Source organism: Primulina tabacum, chromosome 18 (genome assembly GCF_025594145.1).
Source record: "Primulina tabacum isolate GXHZ01 chromosome 18, ASM2559414v2, whole genome shotgun sequence".
Taxonomy (NCBI): Eukaryota; Viridiplantae; Streptophyta; class Magnoliopsida; order Lamiales; family Gesneriaceae; genus Primulina; species Primulina tabacum.
The window spans coordinates 27452762-27465102 of NC_134567.1; the positions used below are offsets into that span (position 1 = coordinate 27452762).

The 12341-nt window shown below is 32.8% G+C and overlaps 1 protein-coding gene across 2 annotated transcripts; it reads left to right on the top strand.

Moving 5' to 3' along the window:
* The first annotated feature begins 2764 nt into the window (after positions 1–2764).
* On the top strand, positions 2765–4889 carry LOC142533583 (uncharacterized). Of its 2 annotated transcripts, none has more exons than XM_075640410.1 (3): positions 2765–3030; positions 3122–3199; positions 4647–4889. In XM_075640410.1, the coding sequence occupies exons 1-3, from the start codon at positions 2878–2880 to the stop codon at positions 4674–4676; spliced, it is 261 nt and encodes an 86-aa protein (XP_075496525.1). In that variant the 5' UTR covers positions 2765–2877; the 3' UTR covers positions 4677–4889. The 2 variants fall into 2 exon arrangements, with proteins under 2 accessions (XP_075496525.1, XP_075496526.1); XM_075640411.1 differs by having other exon boundaries at positions 4650–4889.
* The last annotated feature ends 7452 nt before the right edge of the window (positions 4890–12341 follow it).

Genomic DNA, 12341 nt, shown 5'->3' on the forward strand with positions numbered 1-12341 from the left:
CCAGTCCAAGTTTTAAAAACAATTCGGTTAAGTTATGAAATGAGCTCGAGTTTACGTCTAGGAATGATTATAAATAAGTTTTGGGATGTTTTAACGAGTTTGTTAAGTTTCGGATCAAAATAAAGAGTTTTGGATTTATCCGAGATTTAGTCGCCGCTCGAAACGTAAATTAAAAAATTAATTGAAACGCCTAGATTAAAGCTTAATAAAATTATGAAAAATTATATTTAAGCTCAAATAATTATTAGAAGTCTAAGTTTTTAAATTAAGAATTTTATGCTAAGGTTTGGTTTAATTCGGGATTAAAACGCATTAATAGGTTATATTTATAGATTAATTTAAAAGTCATAGATTTAAGCCAAATAAAAATATAGAAAAGTTCTTGTAGGCTTAAATAATTATTTGGGGCGTGTTAGAGTCAATGAAATTAAGAAAATGTCAAAGAAGTGAAATTTTACGTCTAAGGGAAAAACGATAATTTTGGGTTTCCAGGGGCAAAATGGTCATTTTGCACCCGGGAAAGATTTTGGTCCTGGCATTGCCCTGAGCACATTTTATCATGTTTTAAATGTTTATGCATCATGTTTACGATTTTTACGCAATTATGATAAATACGGTGCATGCTTGGTTTAAAGGAAAAAAATTACGTATATGCATGATTTTATTAAGTGATGAATATGATGACACGTTTTGAAGGAAGTGATTTAGTTGTGACTAACACGATGACATGATGATATGATTTGAGATATCGTAAGGAAAAAGACCCCAGAGAGAGCCTGTTTACGGGAGAAGGCCCCAGAGGGAGCCCGACGATCGTATTTCATTGACATAATATGATGATATGATAGGCCAAGGCCCAGTTGACGGGTGAGAGTGTCGCTGGTGTCCCCGCCGTCCAGTACTTTGGTTACACGTAGATGGATCCATCGACTGACATGATTATACGAAAGTCACAGCTAATGAAGTGAATTCAATTAAAAGAAAATGTATACGTATATGATAATATGAGATGATATGATTTGACACGACATGTTTATGTTCATGTTTTAAAGTTCATGAAAGTTATGTTGGCATTATGATTTTACACGACACGTTTACGTATATGATGACATGACATGCTTTAATACGATATGATTTTACACAACACGTTTACATTATGCTTTTAAGTTCATGAAAGATATGTTGAGTATGATATTTTTCACTGTTGTGTGCTATGCATATGTACTTATTATTCCTGGTACAGGCGTGTTGAGTCTTTAGACTCACTAGGCGTGTGTGATGCAGGTGAGCTAAATGGTGAGGAGACTGGAGGTGCCGAACTCTGAGTAGACAGACTTGGTGGGATGACACGACCTGAGGACCACATGTTTTCCGCATTACGATTTATGAGATTGAGAGGAGATGAATATTTTCATACGTTGATGAATTTAATATTTTTACTCGTTTATGTTTACGTATGATTTTGGATGAGTTTGGTTAATTTAAACTGCACTATTTTTACGGTAAGATAATTACAATTATTTTAAATGTTATTTTTAAATGCGAGCTTTTATTTTTTTTAAAAAAAAACGTCCAGTAGAATTTTAAAACGAGTGAGATGTCACATTTTATGCTAAGAGTATTACTTTTTATTGTGAATATCGGTAGGATTGATCCGTCTCACAGATAAAGATTCGTGAGACCGTCTCACAAGAAACCTACTCATCGAAAATTCAATATTTTTTCTTGCTCCTAAGTCTAATGCAAATATTGGGTGCAGGCATGTGTTGTGTTATGTTTGGCTTTTAGAAAATTTTTTATATTCTTTATTTTATCATTATTAACTTATTCCGTCTTCTTATTAATATTTGTATTAGTTTAGTTGAAGTAGGAATTCTAAATACGTAAATTTAGTTTGGCTTTCGATTGACGGACCAAAACGATAACCATACATAATAATGATTGTAGCTATCAGATTTTCTTTTCTTGTGTGAAAATATCAAATAATCTAGTCGTATTTAGGATCGATGGATTTGATATAAATCAAGTGATTTGATTTTAATGAATATTTGAGGAATGAATTTCAAATAATATTCGTACTGGGTATATTTATAATCCACCAAAATTAGTATTAACATTGTATAATTTGATGTTGTAAATTTTAAATATGATTGAATTTTGTCAATCTGTGGTACGTTGTGCAGAGTCATCTCACCCGTTTTCTTTGATACAAAATTATACATTTGGACGGTTCGATTCGATTCTATTGAAGAAATTGGTTCGTGATAATTGATTCATTGTTTTTTATTGGGTTTGATTTTTTTATCGCAACAAATTTGACACACATTTTACACACAAAGTGAAGTATAAATAACACAAAATGTATTGTAAATATAAACCCCCTCTTAATTTATGATATTTCAGTCATAATCATTAAATTTATTATCAAATTAATTGTTCATTCAAATTTAAAAATTAATTTTTCAAACCGGACCAAACCGTAATTAAACATCCTCTATTACATCTTCATAAATTAAAAGACGAATGAATTTCAAATTCTTTTACCTAGTTATAATTCATTCACGATAATGGAGTTAAATAACCAAATTTATCATTAAAATATTGACATTTATGTAGTTAATTCGCGAGTGGAAACAAGTTTTTCTCCCAAAAAAATTAAAATTTAAAAAGAAATGTTATAATCAGTAGGTGGCAAAAACCCCGAGTGCCGCCCCGAGTTTTCGAAAAACCGCTGCAGGTACCGATTCAATCAACCCGTTTCCCGAATCCGACCCGTTTCGTCTCTCGCTCTATATTTTGCCTATATATAATTCAGGCCGGTTAGGGTTAAGCTCGAGCTAAACTAGTCAGCTCAGATTTAGTCAGTGGGGTGTGTTGATGGCGATGAGATCTGTGATAACACGCAGCGGAGTTCGTGGTTTAATGGAAGGAAGAAAGGGAACATGGGCTCTGTGGCCCCGTTATTACGCTGATGGCAAAGGTCGAATTCTGAGCGAGGAAGAACGCGCTCAGGAAACCGTCTACATTCAGGTAATTTCTGTTTTGTTTTCTTTTCTTTTCTTTTCACAGTTTGTGTCAGAATTTTGAAACAAAATTTCTTTCTCTTGGGTTTTATGTGAAGAAAATGGAGAGGGAGAGAGCGGAAAAGTTGAAGAAGAAGGCCGAGCTTGAAAAAGCTGAGAAGGAGAAAGCTGGCAAGGTAAATTACACTGTAAAGATTTATAGGTTTATATGCGGAGGATGCCTTGTTCTGATCCCCTTTTCATTGTTTTCGTCCGATTTTTTGTGGATAAGGATGATTGTACGGGCGATCGAAATTTTTTATATATATTTGAAAATGGTTTGTTTCATTTTTAAAAGCACAGCTAATTCGCGCACAATGCATCGAGTTCCCAGATCGAGTATTCCTGCTTTACGGCCTAGCTGTATATTGATTTGTGGCTTTAATATGACATTGCCATGTGAATTGAGGAGCATTTGTGTCTATCACTATGATCTGAGATATTTAGATTCTGGAAATCTCATTTTAGATCAAATTTGCTCTAGGATTTGTTACATGAGTCATGACAATGATTTTCGTTTTATTGCATCCTGCATTGTAAATCTCACAAATCATTGAATGGAAGCTAGTTTTGGGTTTTTGTTGGTTTCTCATCTTGCAACGCCTTAGACATGGCATGTTAATCCTTGTATTATTTCATTTCTGGCATTGATGCCCTTTAGATTTGTTCTAGATTATCTCCAATGACCATTAAAACTAATTATAACTTTTTAAATGTTGTATTTATGCCGTTATTTTTTTGTTATATTTGAAAAATATATGTGGACTCTCTATTTTCAGATCCAGTACCATCCTCATTCATGTGATTACTAGTTGAGTCTTTGAGATCAAGGATGATGTGCTCATTTTCGAGCGTCTTTGAGTCATGGTTTGGATATAGTTTAAATTGTAATTGTGAAATCATAAATTTGTAAATTCTGGACTGTGATTATGAATCTCAAATATCATAAAATTATGAATCGTAATAATACTAATATGGGAAATAGACTAATAAGATGTTAGGATAGACAATGGAATGATGTTTTAAACCCATGATCACCTCTTGATGTTGAGGACTTGAGGTTTTGTGACTTTAAAACATCATTACCTTGTGACTGGCGTTTCAGACCATATATATACATGTGGAGAGACTATGAACTAATTCACGATCTCTTGTCCAAACACAGTATTTTTATGGAGAATATAAAAAGAGATAATGTCATCATAGGTTGTATAGAAATCAAATCCGATATGTCTTTATTGAGCTTGGTGAAAAATAATTACTCTATTAATCACAGCACAGTATAAAATATAATCATAAATGAAATATGCACATCCTTATTCAAATATTAAAACCAATCATAAATATGTAACAATCATATCATGAATTGATAGTATAATGTGTGTGTTAGTTATTTGGTCGAAACTTGTACAAAGTTGGCAAGTTCAAAGCTTAGAAACTTGTTGTGTTTTGCTTCATCTGACATGAACCTGATGAGTGTTGATTGCCTAAGTTGCTTCCTTCTTGACTTATTTCTAATTTCCATGTTATCATGCTGTTTATTTTTAAAAAGCCAACTTAGTTAGTTTACTTCTCTTTTACCAGAAGGCTGAAGAACAGACTCAAAAAAGCTGAAGTGGGTTCCCTACTCTGTAAAGACTTGTGATCTTCTGGTTTCTAGCCTACGGAAAAAATAAATGTAACCCGTGTAGGCGTTATTTTTGTTTACGTGTTGGTTCTTGTACATAGTGCTTGGCAGTGCTTTTCTTGGGGTGATCGTTATGTTTGTTTTCCAAGTTGAAGCGAATCGGAACTTTAAAAGTTTTCTACAATCTGTTTTGCGTGATCTCTCGTTGTTTTGCTCACTTTGCCAACCTAGCAATCAGTCCCCAGTTATCCGTGACAGGAAAAGGTACCAAAACACATTTACCGTTGAGGGCTTCATCCAGTGAAAAAAGCAGCAAGAGGATATTGAAATTTTAGGTTTAATTTTTCTAGAAATCTATGTTTTGCTTCTCCTCAACACAAGACAAGCTCAAATTTAAGTATTTTTTTAAAAAAATTCAGATTTGAGATTTATATATAAAAAATGGGTTATGAAGTTTTGGTCTAGAATTCAGTGTTAGGATTAATGAAGAGATATATTTGGTAAAAGAAAGATTCAATTGCAGGAAAGTAATGATAACGGATGAAATGTGTGTTTATGCCTGTTGGAGGATTGTGGATCAGTCTGCTATAACCTTCTTCTATTATAAACGTATCTCATGGTTGGCGTAGACCCGTTAGAGCGTATGAGTTCTTTGTACGGAAAATTGGGAGGTGGCCGTGGAAACCTTTGTTGGGGAAACGTGTATACTTCTTAGACATCCATTTATAGTTTGGTCAATAGTACATGATTAACTCCTTACTCGGGACAGGTAATCGTATGTCATTAACAAATGTTGTGTGATTTTCAATCATGGAGATGAATTTGTCCAGCATTTGTATTTCAGTTGTCCTATCTCGAGTGCTATATGGAACATTATCCGTGAGTGGCTGGGAATGAGGAAGCTAATGGGTTCGACGTCGGCAGTTTTACGGGCTTACAGAACGGTCTATGGGGGAAACTCGACTTTAACCAGAATAAGGTGTTCTGCATTTGCTGTTACGGCCTACCAGATTTGGAACTTAAGAAATAGAGTATTTTTTGACAAAGAGATACCAAATGTATTGCAGACAATCAGGAATATCAAGATACTAATCTTTCGTTGCTTTCCTTGCTCTAGTGATGTAATTTAATGTGTGGATCTATGATATTTATTGTAAAACGATTTATGGTTGTTGTTGAGCGTTTGAGGATATCCAACGTATTTGTACCGTAAATATTATTTTTACATGTTTAATGGAATATCATTTTCATTTAAAAAAAAAAAAACATAGAAGCTATCGAGTGGGCAAGACTTTTCTGATCAACACTTGTGCGTCGCATGGATGAGGTTGGGTACAATAATTTCTCCCATTAAAACATAGAATTTGGCATTATTTGAGATAGTGGTGAGGATATATATTTTCTCAAAATGGTATCTTTTTTCAAAAAAAGAAAAGAAAAAAAAAAGCTTGAAAACATGCTTCTCTGGGCAACGTTTGAATCCATGTGGGCTTGACAAATTTTTTTTCTATTTCTATTTATTTTGGCTTATTTGTGGGATCGGAGAGGAGAGGTAGCCACAAATCTAATACAAAGAGTCGTGTTTCTTGCTGATTTCATAAATCACAAAAAAATTTATGGCATTGTCTCACAGTAAATTTGGTAAGATAGATCTTCCACTCGATTCAAATCATAAAAAATTATATCATTTTTTATGTTAAAAATATATTTGCATGATAGTTGTGGATCATGTTAACTCATATCACAAATAATAAAAAATAATAAATTTTTTATCGAAGATGTCTGGGTGGTGATAAGTGAAAGCCCATCGTGTTACCTGACTAGCGAGACAAAAATTTATCTAATGTATGTTATAAGAACTCGGGTTCTCATAACTTAAGTATTTTTATTTAAAAATATTTAAGTATTTTAAAATTTGAATATATTTTTTATATAATTTCTTAAATTAATATTTTTTAAATTTTAATTTAATAATAAAGTAAAATGGAATATTCGAATAGGCAGGATTGGTGATAAAGCAAAGCAATCGCCGTCATCAAACACACACAAGACACAACGGGTCTCGCATGGCAATTCCAGCACGTAATGCTCACTGGAATCTGGGTGCAGCCAAGACATTGGCAGCTGACGTCACTCTTCTTATCATACGCCCACGGCTCGGTTTATGATAGGACTCCTGCTCAGCCGTTCCCCGCTACCTATCTGACTGACCATTCGATCAACACCCATGCCCATTGCTGTGGCGCCTCTTCGCGGTACGAGAACGAGGCTCTTAGAAGGTGCGAGGGGTCGTGGAACGTAGCGTGGGACGCCAGGCCTGCGCGGTGGCTCCACCATCCGGACTTGGTTTGGCTCATTTTCGGCGTCTGCGCCTGTTTAGCCGATCCGCTTCCAGATTCAAGCGCATATTCAGATTCAACCGCTGACTTCAACAATGATGCCGTGGTTTCTGATACACCTGAATGTGGGTGTTCTAATTACAGTGTCATAGGTGAAATTGTAGTTACTCGTCTCCATTTTCAATAATAAATTGTTTTGAAAGGTTTTATAAGTAAATATGAACTATTATGAAGTAATATCAATATTTGTTTACATATCGATTGGCTCGATGAGCGGAAATGACGATTTCACAAGAGCTGCTGTGGTATTTAATTATGTTGTGATTTGATTTAGATGTTCCTAAGGAGTGATTGTGGTTGAGTGCCAATATTCGAAGGGGTGAAAAATCAAAATTACTATCTTTTTGGTGTAAATGGTTTCTTAATTCAGAATGAAATGAGAATTTACAGGTTGTTGAAGAGCTGTTAATTAAAGAGAAGAAAAGCAGTACATTGGTGACTTTCCGCAGACGTAAGTAGCAGCTTCTGACAATATTACATTTCTTTTGTTTTGTGTTTCATTTCCAAAATTTGATTAATTAAATGTGTGAATTCGACCATGTGATATATATATATATTATCACGTAAAGACATGAGACTATGGACAGCATACTTCAAGCATTTAAGCTACGCCTTCCAACTCACTCACTTTGTCTGCTTTTAACCATGCATGCATGCATTCCCCAAGCCTCTAGATTGATTTGCTGTTACAGTCAGTCAAAACTTACTGGATTACAGGAATCCCGTTTCGGTCTTCAATCTTCATGGCAGAGAAATGTACTGGTGACTCGATCAAAATCGCAGATTACGGTGAACAATATAAGAAAGATGAGGAAAAATCCATCAATGTTTTGTTTCATGGCTATGGTCATTATGATATATTGGAAGGCCTTATCCGTTTCAAGACCGAAGGAGGACAGCCATGCTAGGTACGTAAGCTTATTATTTTTTCTTTCCTATTTGAGTTTGGGGTATTATTATTGTTATTAATTATTCTATGAATGCTGGTGTAGTTGCAGATCATTTACGTTAGATGAAGAAGCAATAGGCTATTTCAAATTTTTTGAAGAGTTGTTTGCGATCAAATTGTATTTTATGTTTTAATATAACGGTGATAGCCATAAGAACCTGACCTCATGAAAACTAAATGGATAGCTCAAATCAGAATCAATATGCAATTACTTTTTTCATCAGTCGAGCACGGGGACTGCCCGAGATATTTTCTCCCCTGGCAATCAGGAGCCCGGTCTCTCGTGCAAGCTCCTGGGAACTTTTACCCGGGCTACCTCGAGAAGCGCATCACACTCGAGTATATCGGTATGAGCTACCTTATGCTTGACAATCATTTCTGTAGAACGACATGAGTTTGGCGTGTCAGAGAAGTAATCAGAAGTAGGGTATGGGCAACCGCCTTACCTGCATCCTTAGCAGGTGGACACTGAACACAAGGTAATCATGAAATTTCCTCCTATAAATAGCTGATACACTTCTCATTTACGGATTCTAGAATTTTGAACTCTCAAACACTCACGTATATCACCACATATACAACCATTTTTCTCTCCTTCACTTGCTGACTTAAGTATCGGAGTGGTTACGCCGGACACTCCTCCGACGCCCATTAATGAGTTCATCTTCTTGTCTGCAGGTCACAGTTAAAGACATCTCACAGATAAATATCTTCATCAGAGATATATCTTCCTTACTCATTTTCCTTAAACACTTATATCATAATCTGGTAGATTGTCCCGACTTAGTTCACCTGATTTATCCGGATATCATCACTAATCAGAGATGTCATCATATAAGCTCTCTTTTTATTTGAAACGAGCTTATAAAATGTTGCAAATGATGATAAAAAAAAAGTGAGTGAATCAGTTCCAATAAAACCGTATTCATTAAAATACAACTTGAAAAATTACCAAAATTTTCTGAAATGCTTAAATATGTTCAGAAGTGCAATTGATAAAATCAAAAAACGTGAGCAACTGGAAATTTTACGCTGAACTCGTTTTGTCCCGCTCTACAATTTTTGTATAGAAAATATTTTAATATTCCAAACTAAATTCACCCAGATTTTGAAAATCTTGAATGATGATTTGACTTTCTTTAGCCATCCAAAATAGTGTGTCAGACAACTTTTTGATAGTGTACTAAAAAACATTTTAATTAAACAACTTTTATTTTCAAATATTTACTTGAAAACGTTTAAAACGTAGTCAAATTGAAGCTTGAAAATTTAATCTTGAAATTGAATTTCTGGGTTTGAGAATCCCAATGTTCTTCACGGTTTCCATTTTTTTTTTGACAAAATCAACTTGTGATCTTATTACACTTCCAATTCACGATGGTTTCAAGGTAGGATAGAATGGTTGTGTAAAAGTTTGGATATTTTTAGACAAAATTTGATATTTTTATCATATTTTCTCCCTATTTTTCTTTATTTTTGCGCCTTCCACAATCTTTTATTTTTCTCTCTATAACCCACGAAATATATCCTCAAGAATATGACTTCTTTCAGAAGAAATCTACATTTCTTGCCCGATAAATATATATAGGAGATGTAAACCAAACGAGACAGTATTGATTTGCAAGACTTAAAAAATAATAATGCTAATATTAATTTATAGCCTTGAATTTACAAGGAACTTCATTTAACTTCTTCTGTGAAATTTTATCAGTGAGTGAATACATAATCGGTATCAATTTTGATTCCATTCGTGCCTTTTATAACCCGATAAATGGATACCATCGCTCTGAGCTGCCCAATAACATTGATCACCACTGCATCTTTTAGCCCACGAATCTTTGAAAACATCAAATTGTACGTCTTTCCTACCCCACCAGAGATGACAAAAAAACAAAGTTCGACCAAAAACTCTAGTGCAGAAACTCCAGTTGAATTCTTGATTCGTGGTCAGATTGTGAAAACCTAAGTCATCGTTCTTCGATTGACAATGAATCTGTAACTGGTCAGAGTTTGGAGGGAGTTTATTTGCTACGTAAACTGTAAAATCATCGGTGAAAACACATATACGAGCCTCCGAGTTAGGGAGATGACTTGCCAACGTAAGGACCAAAAATAATATAGTTTTGGCTAAAGAGTAGTTTCCCATTGTGTGTGAGGGAAGATGATCATGCATGGTGTTGGTCACCATTGAATTAAGTCATTTTTATAGAGTTAAGAACTCAGTCAAAGTTAGAACAATCTGAAAGTAAATATGCGATCTATCAAAAATAGGATACAGGAATGTTTCTAATGGTAAAAACACACAAAATATACGATATAAAAATAGCAGGAATTTGTCATAAGCTTACAACGTAATAATACCCTTTAACAATTGGTGAAAAACTCGTGTGAGACGGTCTCACATATCGTATTTTGTGAGAAGGATCTCTTATTTGGGTCATCTATGAAAAATATTACTTTTTATGCTAAGAGTATTATTTTTTATTATGAATATCAGTAGGGTTAACCCGTCTCACAGATAAAGAATCGTGAGACCGTCTCACAAGAGACCTATTCAAATAATTGATGTTAAGTAAAAAAAAAATTTAACAAATAAAGATAAAAAATAAAATGATAAAATTATATTTTTAAATTCTTCTTGCTGCCGCAACACCGTTTTTGGATTATTATTGTCTTCCATCTTTGGTCATTTACTTATTTTCAATATTTTTCAAATTTCTATATATATACTTAATTACTTCTATATAAGTAATTTACTGATTTTTGTAATTATCTTTGTGATTCTAATTTTTATATACTTAATTGAATCGAAATGATTAAATTATTATTTATTGTTAATGTCTATAGGTTTGTACAATATTTATAGTTATATTATTTTGATAATCGAGAAAAAAAAATATTTTCGGTCCCTCCGGAGTTTAATATAATTAGAAATTTATATAAATACTCATGCGATGCAAGTGATTATGATTTTAATCCATTATTTAACTTTTAATATGTTTAGTAATGTCAACGAAAATACTAAATAAATAGATATTTAATTCATGTCACTTTCATTGAAATAGATAATAATTACATTACATTACAGCTCCTACACATGATTTGTGTGCGCAAATAGTTTATTGGACATGTTGTGTTGTACTTCCTATAAATGTCTTTTATTTGTTAGCAACTTCTTATAAAAGTTGTGTGAACATTTATATTTGGATTCTACTTTTATCCATTTTTTTTTACATATATAAGATAATAGATATATTATATTATTAAATTTGTGATCTTTGGAATAACTAACTTTTGTTGTCATTGTCTGTTTTAATAATTATATATATCAATAAAGTATTAAAATTTTAATGTGAGTCATATATAGCTTAGCGGACTTAGCATTTGTTTCATAAGCATCGAGTTGTATGTTTAATTCTTATTTCATCTTTTTTTTTATCTTTTTATTTATTTATTTTTTAATTTATATATCAAAATTACATTGTAGTCCCTCAATGTTTCTTATAAATATTTTGATCTTCATTTAAATATAAATAAAATGAATTATAAAAAATAAATAGAATGCGTACGTCGGTACATTAGTGTAAATTATTTTTTAAAAAATATATTGTGTTTTATAATAGATGAGAAGTTGTGTAAATAAATAAATAAATAAATAAAAATAATAGAGAAATGAATATCATGTTTATGACAATATTAAACATGATATGTTTTTAAACATTCTTACAAAAAATACAACATAAAACAATATTAATTCAACAATAATAAAATAAAATAATACTTGACAAGTCTCGATAACAAAAAAATTATGAGCCTAACAAATCGACGAGAATTATTACCAACAAACGAAAATATTGACGTTTCGCAAAATAAAAATACCGAAGACGGAAGAATATGTCACCGATGATCCAACAAATTGAAATGCCGAGGACAACCAACAAATCGCTGAACGAAAATACCGAATGGAATGATCGGAGAAGGTGCAAATAAATCGCCGAATGAAATTTCAATGGGAGGATGCAACAAATAAATAAAGGGGGATTCAGAATCCGTGGCAGGGTGGCACGGATTCAATTGAATCCGTGGCACCCTTATTATATTTTTTTATTTTTTTAATTTTTTTTAAAATAAGTCTGAATTCGGTGTAGTGAAATGCGGATTGTACTAGTTTTGTAAAATTTTTGATTCTGCAACATTTTTATAATGATTTTTTTTATTTATAATATTTTTAAAAAAGCCCTGAGAAGTTGTAAATAAATAAATAAAAATAATAGAGAAATGAATATTAGGATTGGCCCAAATAG